This window comes from Callithrix jacchus, chromosome 3, assembly GCF_049354715.1.
Source record: "Callithrix jacchus isolate 240 chromosome 3, calJac240_pri, whole genome shotgun sequence".
Classification (NCBI taxonomy): domain Eukaryota; kingdom Metazoa; phylum Chordata; class Mammalia; order Primates; family Cebidae; genus Callithrix; species Callithrix jacchus.
In genome coordinates this window covers 141128914-141151116 of record NC_133504.1, presented here as the reverse complement: position 1 = coordinate 141151116, position 22203 = coordinate 141128914, and the positions used below count along the sequence as shown (strand labels likewise).

The 22203-nt window shown below is 37.2% G+C and overlaps 2 protein-coding genes and 1 pseudogene across 4 annotated transcripts in view; 2 read left to right on the top strand and 1 right to left on the bottom strand.

Annotated features, from left to right (window-relative positions):
- Nucleotides 1–11212, top strand: part of LOC144581689 (uncharacterized) — a 77805-nt gene extending 66593 nt beyond the window's left edge. Inside the window, exon 2 of the mRNA XM_078366074.1 lies at nt 11062–11212. The gene's annotated coding sequence lies outside the window, so the exon portion shown is untranslated. The remainder of the gene's footprint in view (nt 1–11061) is intronic.
- Nucleotides 2551–22203, bottom strand: part of NMU (neuromedin U) — a 30268-nt gene continuing 10615 nt past the window's right edge. For both annotated transcript variants that reach the window (XM_035292347.3, NM_001267744.1), the window contains 7 exon segments: nt 15097–15156; nt 13383–13412; nt 13242–13292; nt 11026–11100; nt 9006–9059; nt 5983–6022; nt 2551–2736 (listed from right to left, as the gene is read on the bottom strand). In XM_035292347.3, coding sequence (XP_035148238.2) covers nt 5987–6022; nt 9006–9059; nt 11026–11100; nt 13242–13292; nt 13383–13412; nt 15097–15156 — 306 coding nt within the window. In that variant the 3' untranslated portion in view covers nt 2551–2736; nt 5983–5986.
- On the top strand, nt 7084–8673 carry LOC103792049 (copine-9 pseudogene; annotated as a pseudogene). Its single transcript, XR_013533120.1, has one exon. The product of XR_013533120.1 is annotated as a copine-9 pseudogene (transcript).

The window sequence follows — 22203 nt, the reverse complement described above, 5'->3', positions numbered from 1 at the left end:
TAGGCAACGCAGAGGCCTAACACAGGAGATGGTTGTGGGTACTTAACGTGCCAGGTCCTGGGGCATCTATCCCCAGCACTGCCTTTCCTGTTCGCTGTGTGGTGCTGGTCCTGACATTGCTGTCAACTTTTCCCTCCACCACCTCCATTGAATCAACCGATTGTTTCAGAGCCGCTTGCACCCTTGAAACCCTGAGACCTGCCTTCACGGAGAAATAACAAACTCCTGGGGTGGAGAATCCTTCAGAGGAGGCGTTCTAAACCTGGGATCCATAGACTATTTATTTTTTGTTTTTGAGACAGGATCTTGCTCTGTCACACAGGCTGGAGTGAAGTGGTGGAAACACTGCTCACAGCAGCTCAGCCTCCAGGGATCAAGCAATCCTGCTGTCTCAGCCTCCCAAGTAGTTGGGATCAGAGATGCATGTGCCATCACATCCAGCTAATTTTTAAAATTTTTTTGTAGAGACGTGGGGTTCACATGTTGCCTAGACTGGTTTTGAACTCCTGGGCTCAAGTGATCCTTCCACCTCAGCCTTCCAAAGTGCTGGGATTACAGGCATGAGCCACCACTTAGCCCATACACTATATTTGGATATGTTTTAGGAAATATCTTGCCCCCAGCCCCCAAGTGTACACATAATTTTGTTGTATGTGTACATATTTTCTGAAATTAAGAGCCACAACTTTCATTAGATGCTTAAATGGGACTCTAGGCTCCCCAACTTTATCTTAAAAATCTGCTGCCTTAAGTGACAGCAGTTCTGGCTTTAGGCCAGGCACAGTGGCTCATGCCTGCAATCCCAGCTCTTCGGGAGGCTGAGGCGGGTAGTTCACTTGAGCTCAGGAGTTCAAGACAAGTCTGGCCAAGGTGGTAAAACTCCATCTCTACTAAAAATACAAAAACTAACCAGACGTGGTGGTGGGTGCCTGTAATCCCAGCTACTAAAGAGGCTGAGGCAGGAGAATCACTTGAACTGAGGAGGTGGAGGTTGCAGTGAGCTGAGATCGTGCCACTGAACTCCAGCCTATGAGACAGAGTGAGACTGTCTAAATTGGAAGAAGAAAAAAAGCTCTGGCTTTAGGTAGGATACCTAGACAGGTGGGTTCCTTTGTGTTTAAATTAAGGAAAGGATGTTTACTGGGAGCTGCCAGGAACTTAAGGAAAGTACTTGGTGTTTTATACACATTGTTTTACACAGTTCCAGAGATATACTCACAGGATTTGGAAAATTAAAAAAAAAATGTTTTCAATGACATAACTTTAAACTTGAATTCAGCATGGGACCAGTCCATCTGTAGTGCCTAGCTAATACTTAATACAAATCCTATACTCCTAGTAGCCCACATATTCTGCTATATTTGTGTATGAGACATGAATTAGTTAAATATAAATAATTTAAAACATATCATGATTTTTGTAATCATGTCTTGGTATTTGTCTCCTCTTCTTCCTCCTCCTCTTTCTTCTTCTTCTTCATCCTAGGAACCCTAAAAATGTTACCTGTTTCTCTCTGGATTTCTGAGAGGCCCTGGGAACTGCTGATTAAATTAATATTCTTTTCTTACTTTGACAGTCCAAAGTCCAGATAGTTGAAGTACTGTGCACAGAACTAGTTAATGCTGCCCCATGCATTTGTGGCTTTAGGGCAGCATGCTCTCCTTGCTCTCAAGTCCCCATCTTATCAGGGCAGTTTATTTTTCTAACAAATTTTTTCTCTTCTGCTTCTTCTTATGTTCTTCACTCAGGTTGACAAGAAGTAAAATTCAGGAACTTTGTTAGGAAAAGGTGTAACTTAAGCTATAATTGGTCAACATTAGGAAGACAAAGGTTTGTTAGATACTCTGCTCTGAAGAATGTATGTAGGGACCTAATCCTACCTACTCAAAAGAGCCATTCCTCTGTAATCAGTCAGCAACCTTCTTAATGGAGGAGGTGGGAATCTAAGGCAGAGGTCAGAAGGACAAAAAAAGAGGAACCTGAGAGGAGATAAATTCAACCTCCATCTGAACTGTGCCCACTAAATTGATTTGATGTTAAAAGTTCCCAATATGTGTTCATGATCCTTACTAATAAAATATTAGTAAGATTATTTTCTTTCTGCTAATGGACAAGACTAATTGTCTTTCAGATGTTGTGGGGTGAAGTAACTTATTTTAGGATAAATTGAATACTATGAGTTGCTAGAGAAAGTCTTCTGATACATTTGTGGCAATCAGAAATCCATTATAGTTTATAAATCAGAACTTGCCTATTGGACTATTGGATGGGTTATGGCCCAATCCTCCAACTAGTATAGTTTCAGATGGTGCTCACATTCTAAGATTGGTAGCTACTGAACATTCCCATATTCTGGTCGTTTTGTCACTGACAATATCCAAATACGATAAACTAAAACAGCTCATTAAAACTCAACTCTCTGTGAGTGCCTTTGATGGAAATATCAAAAAAGCATGTGTACCAGTACTGTCAAACCCAGCAGGGATCTAAGGAACAGCATTATATACAGGTTTATCACACAGTATTTCTCATTAAAACACTAAGCAAAAATATTTTAACCTTTTTTTTAATTTTCAACAAATTAAACATTTACAACATTGTTACAACTGAGAACACACCGGCAACACAGTGATTTTCAACAGAGTAAATTTAGTAAGGATTGTTTTGCGGAAGAAAACAAAATGTGAGTACATTTTGTATTCCATAGCATTGCTCTGTGGAAGATTAGCTGGCATCCTGTAAAAAAAGAAAAATTGAATTAGATTTTAGTGTAAATGACCACATGATTGTGTGTATATAATGTTTACATATAGACATTTCTATAAATATTTTGTCATAGAATGATAACATTAGCATGAGATATTTCCCAGCTGTTCTTCTGTGTGTGTGTGTGTGTGTGTATTTTTTTTTTTTTTTTTTTTTTGAGACAGAGGCTTTCTCTGTTGCCCAGGTCGGAGTGCAGTGGCATGATTTCGGCTCACCACAGCCTCAACTTCCCTGGTTCAAGCAATTCTCCTGCCTCATCCTCCCAAATAGCTGGATTACAGGAATGCAACACCATGCCTGGCTAATTTTTGTATTTTTTTAGTAGAGACAGGGTTTCACCATGTTGGTCAGGCTGGTCTTGAACTCCTGACCTCTAGTGATTTGCCACCTTGGCCTCCCAAAGTAATGGGATTGCCGGCATGAGCCACTGCACCCAGCCTGTCTGTTTAACTACATATCATTTAATCTATCTCTAATGGAACACTTATTCTGTATGTCTGTGTCTTCCAACAATTTACAGTATTTAACTATATAAAAGTGGTTTCCTAAAGCTCATTAATGCCAATAAGATCTATAAATAAGCTGTTTCAAAAGCTGCATTTACTCCTTGTATATCTATTTCCTCATATTTTTGCAACTAAATCATCATCCTATTTTATGCTTAACCATTTTCTAAATAAATATAGGTCGTCAGGATAAAGAAAGGCCTTAGAAAATCAGACGAGAAAAACACACAAAAAAGATAATTATATTGTTTCTCTATTGACAAAATAAAATGAAATCATGAGTACATTAGTTTATGTACACCCTAATCTTGCAAATAATCTGAATAAAGCAATTCTTCTCAATTTTGGAGATTTTCTTTTACTAAATTCATCAAATCATGGACTTAATTCCATTTCACATTAACACTCTAATACTTGCTTTAATGTTACAATCACAGGTGTTTTTTCCCATTTAGTATTAAGCTATTTTTAAAATTTTATAAATGCCGATGTACATTTATACTATTATAAAAGATAAAATAGTTTCTTTTCCATTAGCTTTGTTCTTTGTTCTTTGAAAAAATGCAAAATTAAGAGTATGTTTTCTCAGATTCCTCATGTGACCATAATTTATCAGGCCTCTTCTGAAGCAGGAGTTAATAAGAAACACAGTTTGCAAATAAAAGTTCCTAATTATGTCCCATAGGCACATTAAATTTTTCCTTCACTTTTCCACTATTTGAATCCTTTATTCTTTCTTGTCTAATTGAATTGGTTAACACATTAAGAACGACATTAAATAAGAAATGAAAGAGTATCTTTATCTTGTTCCTGACCTTAACGGAAATGCTGCAAAGTGATTCACTAACAAGCCAGCGACTGTACTAACCTGGTTTGAGACTGTTATATAAATAATGGCAAGAAAGGATTAATCTTTTCCTATAGGATCTTCTTTTAATAGAACAGAAATTGATGTGAAATTTTACCAAAAGCATCTATTGAAATTATCAGATAATTTTTCTTCTAATAGTGAAAATTTTTAACACACTTCTTAACACTGAACCATCCTTGAGTTGCTGGAACAAATCTTACTTAGTGGGGTCATAAAATTATTTAAGTATACTGATAAATACTATTTAATAATATTCCTTTAAAAATTTTACCTTAATATTTATAAACACAATTGACTCATAGTTTCATTTTTTTATACTATTTTTTAAGTTTTGGTATTAATATTATACTGGTTTCATAAAAACATTTGGTGATTTTTCTTCTTTCTCTGAGCCGAAAAAATTCAAAATTATTGGCTTAGTACTTTTTGAGGTTATAGTTTCTAGATAACATTTTCCATTTTTTCCCATAGCTGTTACCCTGTTTAGTGTTTTTCTTTCTTCTGAGGTCAATTTTGGTAGCACCTACTTTATTAGACAATCCTCCATTTTCTCCAGGTTTCCAAACTGTTATGTACAGAGATGTGTAAAGTACTCTTTTGTGTTTTTTATTTCTTCTCTGTTTTAATTTCTCTTTTCATTTGTACTTTTCTATATTTATGATTTTGCCATTTTTCTTGATTACACTAGGCTAATTTATTTCATTTTTTGTAAATAATTACTAATAGATTTTTGCTTTGTTCATTGTCCTTCTATTACTATTTTTTAACATCAATTTCTTCTTTTGTTTCTGTAACTTTCTTCCTTTTGCCTTCTTGAAGTTCACTTTGTTGTTGTTTTGGTTTAGTTTTTTTGAGATAAGTTCTTGCTCTATGGCCTAGGCTAGAGTGCAGAGGAAAGATCATAGCTCACAGCCTCAAACTTTCAGGCTCAAGCGATCCTCCCATCTCAGCCTCTGATGTAGCTAGGACTACAGGCATGCACCACCACACCTGGCTAATTTTTTTCTTAAATTTTTGTAGCAATGAGGTCTCAAAATCCTGTGCTCAAGTTATCCTCATGTCCTAGCCTCCCATAGGGGATTACAGGCATGAGCCACTGTGCCGAGTCTAAAATGAGTGATATATTTAAAAAAATATGTTCAGCATAGAAACTAGATTTAAAATTACAAAAGGTTATTAGAATACACTTTATTTCTGTGCTATAAGTTTATCAATCTGCATTCAAGTTTAACTTCAACAGTTATTGTCTAATACAATACTCGGATTAACATATTTATTAAACCTGGGAACAGTCGACAGCTACTAAATTTCTACTGTATGTCCAGCACTGAGGTAGAAATTCTGGCAGTACAAAAGAAGTCATTCTCTCATGTCTTTCCACATTTAAAAAAATTATCTAGAAACTGGTGAATCACCAGCTTTTCTAAAGAATCTTTGAGTATCAGTTATTTAGACGACAGAAGTATATTTGGTCTGTAAATCTTGGCCCATTGTGGTAGACACTGATTACTATGATAAGAATTCATTCCTTGACATATGTTACTTGCACAATAAATGATGATAAGATCAATGTCTACAAAATTACTTACGAAGATTGCTATTGTAACATAGTCTAAGAAATAAATGACATGGGCAAAGTGAATGAGGCCTAAAATACTGGTATTTTCTTATTACCATAAAGCCCTTACAGCTCCTATTATTGTGGTATTTACATGCATATGCAATCAAATAATAGAAATATATTTAGCATAGTTTAATTTGTGACTATTTGAAAACAACAGAAAATTTCAAACTGGGTTGAACTGTGAAATGCATACCATTTATTTATTTATCACATACCATTTTAAATGAAGCCTGTTGACCTTCTTCCATTCCGTGGCTGAAAAATAATAGATTAGAAATAAATCAGCATAACTAAAGATGGAAGCTAATATTCATAGAAACAGCACTGATAATTTAGAGGAGTGTTTAATGTGCATCAGAATAATCTACGGGGCTTTCATCACATATACTGCTGGACCCCATAACCACAGTTTCTGATTTAGTAAGCCTGACAACCCTAAAATTTGTATTTCTAACAAGTTCTGAGGCGCTGCTAATGCTGCAAAAACCACCATGAATTAGATGCTATTTGACTTTGCTTATTTCCTTGATGGTACCAACATTTTAAAACAAATGTTCTCAATTTTAATTTGATATGAACTTACTGAAGTCAGTTTAGTTCTTACTCCGTCCTGTTATCAGTTCAATTCCTTCATTCAATCCATTCTCTAATTTGCTGTTAGAATTATTTTCCAAAAGGCAAATCTTACCCCATTTGCCCCCTCCTTAGCCTTCAAAGTTGAAATTTCTTAGTTAAATATTTCATCAACCAATTCCCATTGATTCTTCAGGATTCAGCCAATGAAGTCTTCCCTGTACCTCTTCCATTTTCCAGCTGGAGCAAAATGCTTTTCTTTTGGAAACCACAGCCCTTGGATCAAAAGTGCATTTCACACACTGCTTTATATTTGTTTACTTATCTGTTTTCTCTGAGAGCCTATCTAAACTACTAGAGCATAGGGATGGAATTCTACCTGTCTTTATAGTCCCAGCCCTTGGTACATTGCTCAGCACCCAGTAGAAGTTCAATAAATAGTTGTTTAAATAATTAATTACAACTTTATGGTAATGTATAAAGGATCCAAACGTTTTACAAAGTGGAGCTGCCTTAAAAAAAAACTCACATTTTATAGACAATGTGGACAAACAAAATCAGAAATGTAATCCTGAAATTCTGTCTACTTATATACCTTTTATTGTAGTTGAGTATTTTAATTTTAAGAATTCGTGAAAATAGTCATAACTCTTCCAAACTACTGAGTTAAAAATTTTGTAGAGCCCCTGACTTGGCCTCGGCCCAGGTACAACGTGGACTCCAAAACCAACATCTCCAAACCGGATTTCCTGGGACAAGCGTTCCTGGCCCTGGGAGAGGTGATTGGAGGCCAGGGCAGCCACATAGAGCGAACCCTCACGGGTGTAGCAGGCAAGAAGTGTGGGACCATATTGCTGACTGCAGAAGAGCTTAGCAATTGTCAGGACATTGCCACCATGCTGCTGTGTGCCAACAAGCTGGACAAGAAGGACTTCTTTGGGAAATCAGACCCCTTCCTTGTGTTCTACAGGAGCAATGAAGATAGCACATTCACCATCTGCCACAAGACAGAGGTTGTGAAAAACACACTGAATCCTGTGTGGCAGCCCTTCAGCATCCCTGTGCGGGCTCTGTACAATGGAGACTATGACAGAACAGTGAAGACTGATGTGTACGACTGGGACCGGAATGGAAGCCACGATTTCACTGGGGAGTTCACCACCAGCTACCGGGAGCTCAGCAAGGCCCAGAACCAGTTCACAGTAAATGAGGTACTTAACCCTCGGAAGAAATGTAAGAAGAAGAAATATGTCAACTCGGGAACTGTGACGCTGCTCTCCTTCTCTGTGGACTCTGAGTTCACTTTTGTTGATTACATCAAGGGAGGGACACAGCTGAACTTCACAGTAGCTATTGACTTTACAGCTTCCAATGGGAATCCTCTGCAATCTATCTCCCTGCACTACATGAGTCCCTACCAGCTCAGCGCCTATGCCATGGCCCTCAAGGCAGTGGGAGAGATCATCCAGGACTATGACAGTGACAAGCTCTTCCCAGCTTATGGCTTTGGAGCCAAGCTGCCCCCAGAGGGACGGATCTCCCACCAGTTCCCCCTGAACCACAATGATGAGGACCCCAACTGTGCGGGCATTGAGGGTGTGTTGGAGAGCTATTTCCAGAGCCTGCACACAGTGCAGCTCTATGGGCCCACCTACTTTGCTCCTGTCATCAACCAAGTGGCCAGGGCTGCAGCCAAGATCTCTGATGGTTCCCAGTACTATGTTCTGCTCATCATCGCTGATGGAGTCATCTCTGACATGACGCAGACCAAGGAGGCCATCGTCAGCACCTCCTCACTGCCCATGTCTATCATTATCGTCGGTGTAGGACCAGCCAAGTTTGAGGCAATGGAAGAGTTGGATGGTGATGATATGCGTGTGTCCTCTGGGGGATGCTACGCAGAGCGGGACATCGTTCAGTTCGTCCCATTCCGAGACTATGTGGACCAGTTGGGGAACCAGGTGTTGAGCATGGCCCGACTGACCAAGGATGAGCTGGCTGAGATCCCGGAGCAGTTGCTGTCCTGTATGCGTACCAGAGACATCCAGCCTCGGCCCCCACCCCCTGTCAACCACAGCCCGACTCCAGCTCCAGAGCAGCCCTGAGGATTCCACATATCCAATGCCTCACAGCCTGCTCACCTGCTCACCCACTGCTTCTGCTTTAAGTCAGAGGCACCTGGAACCCTGGACCTCACTGGGAGGGCCAACTTGGAGGATTAGTGCTGGCTGACAAGCACTCCGCCTCCTTGCCTGCAGAAGGGCCTGGCACTATCACCACCTCCCTGCCTTCATGCCAATAATAAAGCTGATCTTTACTCAAAAAAAAAAAAATTTTGTAAATAATTTCACAGAACATAAGGAATAGTGTATCTTTAAGACACTTATTTTCTATACATCAAATGTCAGGGAATTAAACTGTCTAACAGGTGAATGTTATTTGAGGTATTTAAACATGAGCAATAGATCAAAGAAGAGATCAGAGATACTGTGGTATTGAAGCAATAAGGTGGTGACAGAAGTGAATATCAGACTTTAACACCTGATGCCAAATATCTATAAACTTTAACATTGAATTGAAACTTAAAGTTAATTAAATACACAGTGAAAGTGTTTTTCAATTTTGATGTAGACTGATTTAAAAAAAAAATACAGTATGTACCTACCCTGAATAAAAAATATCCTCGACTTTGACTTGCAAAGGGACTTTGGAATTCTTCCTAGAAGAGAAAAGGAAGCCATTACAAATCAACTAACACTAAAAATAAGTGCAAATTCTCCTTGAAAGTACCTTAAGGGTCAAAATTACTTTCAATTATCATAACTAAACATAGAGGGAATCAGGGACTTGAATACAGAATTTTTGTATTATACCTGAAAATTTTCAACAATTAGCAGTATCATTGGAAATGTATATCTAAAAATAATTTCCTTATCAGTGTGACAGATTCTCCTTTCAGGAATTTTGTCAGTTGTCTGTGTATTCATCAATAAGTAGAAAGAGAAATGACAGACACTTCATAATTGACTATATTTAAAATCTCCTTTCGGCATTTTGTTAGAATGAAATAATTTCTTTAAAATACATATTGTATGTGTTAACACGTGAACAGGGAAAAATATAAAACAGAATTGTGTCAAAGCTAAAAAATATTATACAATATTTCTGCAGAAATGTAGTTTAAAATTGAGGGACAATTTTGGTAAGCTATGTTTATTCAATGAAGCTTTAGGAGACATGTTCCTGATATAATTATATGTGCAGAATGTTAATTTTTAAATTCCCAACTATTAATAGGAACGACCCAATTATTCATAAGTATATATTTTTCTCAAACATTTCATTTTAAACTTCATGAAAAAATATATTAACATTTTATGGTTTCCATAAAATTGGCTTATCGCTTCCTATTTTCATTAATAATGACCTATATTATAAAAGCACTATCAGCATGAAGTCTTTCAGCTAAGACCTTTTTCAACTATTCTATAATATGAACACAATCATATTAAATTATAAGAAATGGATCTGCTATATGATTAAATTCTGAGATACTTAGTTTGCAACAAATATATCTTAAATTCTCAATATTTATATTTGATTTTCATCTTTACTATAACTCCCCAAATTACTTAAGATTGAAAAAAATCTGTATTTAAAAATGTACACATTGTATACATGTATTGAAATATCATGTGTACCCCCAAATTATGTATAACTATAATATACCAGTGAAAAATAATACAGTTTTTTTAAGTTTTCAAAATTTAAAAAGATGTACACATATAAACCATATGCTTATATACCTATATAAGCAATGTCCTCAGCTGAGCACAGTGGCTCATGCCTGTAATCTGAGCACTTTAGGAGGCTGAGGCCAAGGCAGGCAGATCACCTGAGGTCAGGAGTTTGAGACAAGCCTGTCCAACACGATGAAACCCCATCTCTACTAAAAATACCAAAAAAAAAAAATTTAGCTGGGCATGGTGACGGCACCCATAACCCCAGATACTCGGGAGGCTGAGGAAGGAGAATCATTTGAACCGGGGAGAAGTTGCAGTGAGCTGAGATCATGCCACTACACTCCAGCCTGGGCAACAGAGCAAGACTCCATCTCCAAAAAAACAAAAAAAAAAAGTTGAAATCAGATCAAAATTTTCCTTAATTTCAATCTCATATTTAATTTATTCTTAAAATGCTACCCAAACTTTTCAGATACTTTAAAAAATGCATAGAGTTTAGGTGAATACATTCCTCAAAATGTATTTTTATTGCTATCCTAGCTACTCGCCAAACTGGATACAGAAGGGCAATACATTATCCTTTATTTGTTCTCTTATTTCTACCTAAGGACTGGACACAAGCAGTATCCTTCCTTAAACAAAGAATAGGTTTCTCCCCAGGAGAGTAATGGCTCTTGGAAAAGAGTGTAATTCCAGCTTTCCTCAATGTCCACAGCTTCAACTAGAAGGGACACAATATGGCAGAGGGCTGGGGAGGGCAGCTTGAACAATTCTCAAGTGTGAAAACTACTCTGCAAACAAATGCTTTTACATTGGCTAACGGGGTATTAGTGTGGGCTTATCCTAAAGAGCAGTATTTGATGAAATGCCACAGCTGGGAATTAAGAGAAAGGGCTGCCCCACACGGAATGGCAAAGCCAGCATGCAGTTTGTGTTACATACGTCCAATCCGAATCTCTTCATTCTTCTCTCATGCAGGCGAGGAACGAGCTGCAGCAACGGATGCACGACAGAAGACTGAGAGGACATGAACACACAGGCAGTGAGCACACGGCTTCTCAGCACTGGCCAGCAAGACGGCTTCCTATTTGTTTGTTTGTTTTTTTAATCGATTAAACTTGTCCCAGACAAAACAGAACATTAAAGATGTCACCTAAAACAGCTCTTTGGAAGCAATTCAAAGAACCGTGGAGAATAAACCAAGAGGTGGGATAAAATTTGGTAGCTCTGCACTGGGATTTTTGTCATCACATTGAAGAAGCACTTTCCCAAGGGCTGCGGCTCTCTTATGAACTGTCAGCCAGTAAAGCTTCTCACTTCCTCTTTGAGAGGCAAAAGGCAGTCTGTCTGCTTCTAGACTTATTCAAAATAATTCAGGCCAGGTGAAACCCACACTGTGAGTAGCAGTTTTCCGCTATAAACATGTTGATCTGGAAGATTATACTTTTTTTAATTGCATTTTAGGTTTTGGGGTACATGTGCAGAACGTGCAACATAGTTGCATAGGTACACACACAGCAGTGTGTTTTTCTGCCTTCCTCCCCTTCACCCACATTTGGCATTTCTCCCCAGGCTATCCCTCCCCATCTCCCCCTCTGCTATCCCTCCCCTATTCCCCCCAATAGACCCCAGTGTGTAGTACCTATACACACATCTAATAATCTCCTTTATAAATTATATACTTAAAACAGAAACATAGGGAGCAAGACAACAATGTATGAAAATGACAATGTGTTCTTGATAGTGAAAACTGTGACTAAGATACATTTTCCCAAAATGTAAAGGTGCCAAGCCAAAGAAAATCAAAGCACACTTGAGACATGTAGCTACCTACCTGATATGGCTGCATTTTTTAAAAAGGTGCGGGTCACGTTGAGACTTCTCATTAATGTTAAATTCATTTATCACATGGATTATGTTAAACCCTGTATAACAGTTATCTGTTAACTAGTTCAACTTCTACTTGGTGTAAAACCAGTATAATCTTTCAACTCCTCATACGTATGAATATTCCATGTGATAAATATTTCAAACTGAGTTTAAGATTACAGTTACCTTTCCACAAGTATGCATTGGTTTAAAATACACTATGTTCCTCATTCCCTAAATGGGTTCATGAATGTGAATCACAAGTGTAGAAACAATATTATAGTCAAATAATTTCTACGTATTCTAGATTGAAACACCAAGTAGGTTGGTTAGCATTTTTAAAACCCATGCATACAAAAAGAAAACTACCACTAATACTACATGATTTTAAAGTGAACTGAATTCAAGTTACTGGTTTTTGGCTAATCTTAGAGAATACATTTTCACATTAAATGCCTAATTACCAATAAGAAGATCTTAGGAATAGAAGAGGATATTTTTAATTATATTTAATTATATTTTTGACAATCATCCTGTAAAATAAAAAAATGCCCTTGGATCAAATGACTTTTTCTTTGCAACAATTGCAATTGGAAATAATATGTTTTACTTACTATTTGCTTTTTATTTTCTTGGCCTTTAGAATGTGTTTCACAAAGGCAGGGATTTCTTTCTTTTTTCTTCTTTTTTTTTTAAACAGAGTCTTACTCTGTCATCCAGGCTGGAGTGCACTCCTGTGATCTCAGCTCACTGCAACCTCCACCTCGCAGGTCCAAGCAATTCTTGTACCTCAGCCTCCCAAGTAAGTGGGACCACAGGCATGCACCACCACACCTGGCTAATTTTTGTGTTTTTAGTAGAGACAGCGTTTTTTTTTTTTTTACCATGTTGGCCAGGCTGGTCTTGAATTCTGGACCTTAAGTGATCCACCTGCCTCGGCCTCCAAAGTACTGAGAATACAGGTGTGAGCCACCATGCCTGGCCAGGGATTTCTCTTTTAAATTTTGTCTTATTTATTGCTATATTTCTAGTACCTAGAATTGTGCCTGGCACATAGCACATCACTAATACTCTGTAAATGATTGTTAAATGAATTAATGAATTTAATGTACAAATAGTTATTGACATATAAAACGAATGTATAATGAATACTGAATTTCGTTTCTTTATTCACATATAAACTTTTAAAGTAAAAAATTTGAATTCTGATCTAGCTCAATTATGCTGCAGAAACAGGTTCATTCTTTTAAACAAATTAGTGATTACTAAGAAGTAGTTCTATAACTTACCACAACATTTGACTTGCCCAACTTCTGTGTCTTTGAATAATGAAATAAGAACTGTTTTAAAAAAAGGAACAAATTTTACTACAAAAAATTAGTGGTTTCCTTTATTATCTTATAAGGTATATATTTATGAAATCATCTTACCCTTTTAGTATTATCTTTTTCATCTTGTTCCTATTGAAAAAAGATATTATATATCATTATATATTATAACTTTTACTATCTTAGAAATGGTAATTTTATAATGTTATAGAATTATAACACATAATTTTTTAAAACACATGATTCATATCTTACATATAAAATATAAGACCGAAATTGATAAAAAAGAAAAAAAAGACTGAAATTAGTTAAGCATCCATTGCTCTAAAAATAAATGGGAAATTAATTAAATATTGTTTACAAATAAAGAAGTGCATAAAGATCTCTTTACTCAACTATATTCATAAGAGTAAAAAATTGGAAACATCCTAAATATTCAACAGTGGTAGAATGGGAAATTATTACATAATGACATGATGAAATAGTCAGAGGAAAAGACTGAAAAAAATCACATCAAAATATTTTTACTGTTTATTACTAAATAAGGTTATGAGTTGTTGCTGATGGCTTTCATAAAATAATTTTAAAAATTATATAATTCCTTTTTTGTTGTTGTTCTTTCTTGTTCTCACTTGCTTTTAATACAAATGGAAGATCATGAATAAACACTATTGTCATTTCTTTATCTGAATTAGGAAAAAATCAATTATGCTTTTTGGAGAGTGTCACCATTAGAAACAATGGATAAACATACAGGTGTAGGCAGAGATTATTTAGTTTCATAAAACATTTATACTTTCATATTATCAATGTTTTTTTTTGAGACAGAGTTTCGCTCTTGTTACCCAGGCTGGAGTGCAATGGCGCAATCTTGACTCACCGCAACCTCCGCCTCCTGGGCTCAGGCAATTCTCCTGCCTCAGCCTCCTGCGTAGCTGGGATTACAGGCACGCACCACCATGCCCAGCTAATTTTTTGTATTTTTAGTAGAGACAGGGTTTCACCATGTTGATCAGGATGGTCTCGATCTCTTGACCTTGTGATCCACCCGCCTCGGCCTCCCAAAGTGCTGGGATTACAGGCTTGAGCCACTGCGCCCGGCCTATCAACGTTTTCTTCTTTGAATTATTATATATGAAAGGTATGGCAGTCAGAGTGTACCAATGACCACCGATTAAGTTAGAATTGCAAATGAAAAATATACTATTCAAACCTGAAGCTCTTATCTTTAATAAAGTAGCTTTAAAATAAGTTAATCAATAAGATACAGAATATAAAAGTAGGTAAGGTTTTTTCAAGTTCCCATCTACCCTCACTCCAGGACAAAAAGTTCTCCCAGAAGAATCAAGTCATTTTAATAAGAAACCAAGACAATGACAACACAGTTTGCTTTATTTAATTTATTTATTTATTGCATTCTTAGTGTCCGACTCTCCCACAAAGTACAATGTCCTAACCTTTGAACCATAAGATGCAATTAGCAACTTAGAAAGATGCATCTGTTCTCCAAAGTAGCATGAGTCAGGGCAAAAAAAGAGAGCCAATGTGACCCCATATTTATCCCATTGGACTGGAGTTCATTTTATATTTGATGGGGACATATGATTTCCCAATTAGATTCCTGAAAACTCCAGTAATATGATGCTCCGTTCTCAAACATCAGCGAATCTGAAGTATTTGTTATCCAAAATCAATTTTTCCTCTTCTATCATCTTTTGGTGTGCTTCCTAAATTGGGCATATTTTCTTCCAGGAGAAATTCCAAGAAATTTTTGGATAATTTTTTTTCTACAAACAAAACACTATTTCAACCTTACCTGAGGCTTTGGTAGCATTCCCATAATCACAAAGCAAAGCTCCTCCAGTGCATTGGATGCCTAACAGAAATGAGAAGATACGTAAGTTATGCTTCTGCTTAATGATGCTTGCATAGAAGAGATAACTATAAAATTTAGGAGCACGAGGAGATGCTAACTATCTAAAAAATAATCTTTCTGTAGACCAATAAAACTGTTGGAATCCTTTGATTTCTCTCATAACAAAAACTTGGCTGTAAAAGTAAAGCCTTCTTTTTAACCAGAAAAAAAAAAAAAAAAAAGATAAGTACTGTACATATGCACTCATGAAGGTTTCCGCTGTGATCTAGCTACACAGTTCTCAGCACTTGCTAAAATATTATGAAAGTCTATGACTGAGTAACAAGGGACAGTGCCAAAAGAAGAATTATTCTTCCAAGCTTGTAGCAAAATCTGCATCTACATGCCAATGCTGTGAGCCTCGCTGAATATTACTCATTATTGGCTAATTTGAAAATCCTGCAATTACTCAAAAACAATGGGAAGTGGAGGAGAAGAAGCCATGTGTGGTGCACCTAATCTGAGTACCACCCTTCCACATTGCTGACTGCACACCCCAGAATCAGGTTTTTCAAAGCATTTGAGCACAGAAGTAGGGCAGGGCTCTTGGTGGTTAGCAGCCAGCTGGGTGTGGTAAGGAGTAGAAGAAATGGGCAAGCAGGGGCGAAACCTGCTTTGCACAGAATTTAACACAGTAGCACCATAAACAATTGATTACTTAATAAATGCATTTTGGAAGTAGAAGAACTAGAACAGTAGGGAGGGCAATATGATTAGTGGTTAAAAGCATGGGCTATGGAGTCGGGAAGCCTGCAACCATTTCAGTGCAAATTCCATTTCTGCTCTTTATTAGCTGTGTTACCTTGGGCTGGTTGCCTAACCTCTCTAAATTTTCATTTCTTCAGCTCTAAGTCAAGGATGAGATCACTGCAGAGAGTTCTCAGAAGGATTAAATGTAGGTAAAGTTATCAGGTTTGCTTTATAGCTGAAGTGATTCTTAATTTAGAAGTTATATGAAAAGAGGCTGGGCATGGTGGCTCCCGCCTGTAATCCCAGCACTTTGGGAGGCTGAGGTGGGCAGATTACTTAAAGTCAGTAATTCAAGGCCAGCCTGGCCAACATGGCAAAACCCAGCCTCTATCTACTAAAATGCAAAAAATTAGCCAGGCATAGTAGCACACGCCTGTAATTCCAGCTACTCAGGAGGCTGAGGCAGGAGATCACTTGAACCTGGGAGGCAGCAATAAGCCAAGATCTCGACACTGCACTCCAGCCTAGGTGACGAAGGGAGACTCTGCCTCAAAAAAAAAAAAAAAAAAAAAAAACAGACATAGGAAAAGAATTGTTCAGGACCTCCATAGTCTCTCCCTTTGAACAACAGTACATGCTTGACATGGTTGGTTGTGGTTAGAGATGCAGGTGGAGTCAACAGTTTTTCTGTGCACCCTTCCTAGCATCAGAGGTCCTGCTTTGTTCTCTTCATTCCATTTGTTTGTTTGTCATGCAAATTCTTGGGATATTTATTAACAATACCTCATATTTATAAAATGCTTCAATAAATTATCAAACATTTTCACACACAGTCATGTACCACATAATGGCATTTCAGTGAATGATAGAGTGCATATACAATGGTGGTTCCGTAAGACAATTATGAAGCTGAAAAACTCCTATCATCTAGTCACATCTTGATGATCCTGACCTGAGTAGGCCTAGGCTAGTAGGTATGACTGTGTCTCCGTTTTTAACAACAAAGTTTAAAAAGTAAAAAAAAAAAAAAATTTTAATTTCAAAAGCTTACAGAATGATGATATAAAGAAAGAAAATATTTCTGTACAGCTGTTCAACGTGTTTGTGTTTTAAGCCAAGTGCTATTACAAAAGAATAAAAAAGCTCTAAAATCTTAAACAGTTGGCCAGGAGCAGTGGCTCATGCCTGTAATCCCAGCATTTTGGGAGGCAGAGGTGGAAGAATTGCTTGAGCCCAGAAGTTTGAGACCAGCTTGGACAACATAGCAAGATCCCATCTCTACATAAAATACAAAAAATTAGTCCCGTGTGGTGGGGCATGCCTGTAGTCCCAGCTCTTCAGCAGGCTGAAGTGGGAGGATCATCTGAGCCCAGGAGTTCGAGGCTACAGTGAGCTGTGATTATGCCACTGCACTCCAGCCTGGATGACAGAGTGAGACCCTGTCTTGAAAAAAAATAATAAAAAAGTTTATAAAAGTAAAAAAGTTACAGTAAGCTAAGGTTAATTTATTATTGAAGAGAGAAAAATTTTTTAATAAATTTAATGTAACCTAAGTTTACGGTGTTTATGAAATCTACAGTAGGCCTTCACATGCACTCATTACTGACTCACACTCACTGACTCACCCAAAGCAACTTCCACTCTTTCAGCTCCATTCACGGTGAGTGCCCTATACAGGTGTATCATTTTTTATCTTTTATATTATATATTTACTGTACCTTTTCTACATTTAGATACGTTTAGATACATATCGTATTACAACTACCCACAGTGTTCAGTACAGTAATGTGCTATACAGGTTTGTAGCCATATGGCTTAGGTATGTAGTAGGCTGTACATCTAGGTTCCTGTAAGCACATTCTATGATGTTTGCACAATGACAGATCAGCTAAGGACACATTTCTCAGAATGTGTCTCCATTGTTGAGTGATGCATGATTATATGTAATTTGCATTCTGTCCTACACAGGACAGGAATTATTATTCTCATTTACAAAGAAGTGAGGTTCTAAGAGACTGTCACTTCCACCATACCACACATGGCTAGAAATTGGTAGAGCATGGCCTGGGACCTTGGCCTTATGATCTGTACATATTTTTGCATTGCATTGGTATTGCCTGTTAAGCCTGGATTTGGGAGTTGGCTGCGAGAAAAAGTAGAGTGTGAATACTGATACATCCTTTCTCACTGGTTAACCTAAGGGCTGAATACACAGGTCACCCCACAAAAATCTGAAGTAAAATCCCTATACCTTTTTTTTTTTTTTTTTATCCAGCCTGGGCAAGACAGTGAGACCTCCATCTTTACACACATTTTTTTTTTTTTTTAATTAGCTGGGCATAGTGACATGCACCTGTAGTCTCAGCTATTCAGGAGGCTGAGGTAGGAGGATTGCCTGAGTCCAGGAGTTGTAGCTGTGGTAAGCTATAATTGTACCACTGAATTCTAGCCTGGGTGACAGAGTGAGATCTTATCTCTAAAAACAAACAAACTTATGCTCCACTTATGGCTCATTTCAAAATAGAAAATACAAAACAATAAGAAGAAAATACCCAGTGATGTCATGTGTCAAAAATGTATTTCAACTCGAAGAATAAACACTTATGGCTCATTTTAAAATAGAAAATACAAAACAATAAAGAAAATTGTCATTGTCAAAAAATGTATTTCAACTCAAAGAGGAATAAACACTTATGGCTCATTTCAAAATAGAAAATACAAAACAATAAGAAGAAAATACCTAGCGTTTGTCTGTGTCAAAAATGTATTCAACACAAGGAAGAATAAATACTTATGGCTCATTTCAAAATAGAAAATACAAAACAACAAGAAGAAAGTACCCAGTGATATTATGTGTCAAAATGCATTTCAGTTCAAAGAAGAATAAATTCACACATGTGAGTTGTTTCTCCTTAGGAAATAGTTTCTAAGCTGAATGAGGTTTAGTAAGATTGGACTTTGACTGAAAAGGTTTCAAAGCAAATACATTTCCCAAGCTCCTTTTTACAAGAAGCCAATTCTCAACTATTCTTCAAGGATTCAAATATATAAAAGTTTTAATATCTTATTTTTAAATTTATAGACCTTAAAGATAACATTTTCTACTTGGTAAAAATGTTTAAAAGCAATAGTCACATAATCACATAAATAATAATAGTGTATGTGAAAACTAACAATGTTTTAAAATTGTATCAAATTTTGTGGTACATATACACCATGGAATACTATGCAGCCATAAAAGGAATGAGGTCATATCCTTTGTAGCAACATGGATGGAGCTGGAGGGTATTATCCTAAGCAAAATAACACAGGAACAGAAAACCAAATACCACATGTCCTTACTTGTAAGCAGAAGCTAAACACCTGAGTGCACATGGGCAAAAAGAAGGGAACAATAGATAGCAGGGCCTGATTGAGGGTGGAGAGTGGGAGGACGATGAGGATGAAAAACTACCAGTCTAGTACTATGCTTATTACCTGGGTGATGAAATAATCTGCACACCAAACCTCCATGACATATTTTACTGACATAACAAGCCTGCACATGTACCCCTGAACCTAAAATTTACAAAAAATCATTTAGGGTTTACGGGCTATATCATGGGATTTTTACATTATTTTAAAGAAAGTATAGGAAGATTTGGAGCAAAGCAGTGATATGATGTCTTAGTATTTTAAATGACTGAGTGATTCTAAAACCTTAAATTTGAGTAAAACAATAGCTGTGCTTATCACTAATTTTCAATTGTGTATAGACTTACCCACTTGTGAATTGAGTTTATTATCAATATTTTGAGAAAACAATGAACATTTTTAGACATTACAGTAATTATAATTTCTAAATTATAGTAATATCCCCATTGAATCATGCCTACCTGTATCCATTGCCTTTATGTAGTCAGTCCCCTAGCACAGACACTGAACGTGGCCCCCCACGTTGACTCTGTGTCTTGCTTTGGCCTATGGGTACGAGTAAACATGTCCTGAGCAGAGGTTTGTAAAGCACTTAGGTGTTGGAGCTTGCTCTCCCCACTGCTGGTGGAACCTAGCAACCACATGAAATAGCTCAGACTAGCCTGTTGGACTGTGAGTAATACTTGGCCCAGTTGCCTCCACCACCCCTGCTGATAGCCAGCCAATCAATGACCACCAAGCATACAAAGAAACCCAGCCACAGAAGTAAGCCCATAAAATGATATATTCCCAAAACATCAGCAATACCATTTTTAGAAGGTATTCCTAATTTATTAATATTAATCTTGTGAAGGTACCCAAATACAGTTACTATACATAAACCCCATTCCAGAGATGCATTTCTATTAGTTTAGCACCTATTTCTGAGGAAGGGACTTGTAAATCTATCGCTTTTATATAATTTCTTTTATTTCTTTCCTTTGACTTTTGAATAATTCACGATTTCACAAGTTTCAAAAATAAAAAATTATAAGATGATATCCAGTTTAAAAGCCCAGTCCACCTAGAACTACCCTTCCACATAAGCATTATCATTTATTTTTCATGCATTCTTCCAGAATTTATATTTTTTTATTTGAGAGCTAAATCAGTAAAACCATATTTATATGGTTTTGTTAACTAAGTAATTAAATAAATATTTATTGAGTCTCTTCTCAAGCATGATTCTAGGTGCTGGCTATAAATGTATCCCATATAAGAACATTATCAATATACTATGGTGAAACTAAAGTTAGATTTTAATGGATTTTAATTTCACATGTAACAAAACAATAATTTATTAAAATTATAATTTATTATAATTTACATTGTAAATGTAAAACTTTCAAATAGTAAATTTACTAAGCAATTCTTGAAAGAGACACAGTATGGAAATCCAGTCAGATATTAGTTTATCTTGATGAGGTTTAAATGAGTGCTTTAAAATTTATCCTCTTAGTACTGAAGACCTAAAAGTGATTTTGAGGATGTTCCTGAATTTTTTTTTTTTTTGAGACAGATTCTCGCTCTGTTGCCAGGTGCCAGGCTGGAGTGCAGTGGCATGATCTTGGCTCACTGCAACCTCTGACTCCTGGATTCAGGCAATTCTCCTGCCTCAGCCTCCCAAGTACCTGGGACTGCAGGCATGCGCCACCATACTCAGATAATTTTTGTATTTTTTAGTAGGCAGGGGGGTTCACCATGTTGGCCAGGATGGTCTCAATCTCTTGACCTCGTGATCCGCCTGCCTTGGCCTCCCAAAGTGCTGGGATTACAGGCGTGAGCCACCGTGCCTGGCCTCCTGAATTTTACATACAACACAAACACATATATGCTGATTAATATCCATCTCATGTTATTAACATATATCTGCCAATACTCCTTGAATAATTTGAAATATTGTTCAAAAATATAGTCTATTGTGATCCTGGTCTTACTTTACTATCTAATACCTCAAATTTTCAGCAGGTACCTAGGGAATGGGTTGAAGCAGAAATACAACACTATACAAGGCTGCTTCTCCACACCTGCCAGGAAAACATAACTGGAGACGGTGCGACCAACAGCCTGGGCACCTCGGCCAGACTATGTAGGAAGTACGCCCCAAGCCATAGCTGATGACTCTGAAAGCAGCATCATCCAGTAAGGACAATGTAAGAACACACTCCCCACTCCTTATGTGTCCATGCAGAGGAGCTAGATTAGCACTCCTGGCCTCTTTCCAAAACCCTCCCTTAATTTTTTTCCATTGGAGGAGGAGGGAGGTGAATTGAGAGGAAGAAATTGGGCACGCTCAGCTCAGCTCTTTCCTCTAGGGAGTCAGTGTTCTTGCTCTGGTCAGCTGTTCTTGTCCGGTTTCTGCCCTGTGGCTGAGAATCTGACTGGTGGAAAACTCAGAGTCATTGACTGAGATATGCATGCAAGTTTAATTCTGGAGGCACTTATAGCAAACACACTTGATATCAGGTCTGAAGCCAGTCACGAATGGACTTTTCAATTATAATGACGATACTTTGACCTCCAAAAGTCTGACTCATAAGCTCATCTCTCAGTGGGTTTCAAACTCAATTGGGAGACAGGATATTTGTCCCCAAATACAGCAATATTATAGTATTTTAAATTTTTATTATTATTTAAACTTTTATTTTAGGTTCAGGAGTACATGTGCAGGATTGTCATACAGGTAAACTATGTCATGGGGTCTGTTGTACAGATTATTTCATCACCCCGGTACTAAGCCTAGTACGCAACAGTTATTTTTTTCTGATCCTCTCCCTCCTCCCATCCTCCAGCCTCAAGTAGGCCCTGGTATCTGTTGTTCCCCTCTTGTGTCCATGTGTTCTCATCATTTAGCTTCCACTTATA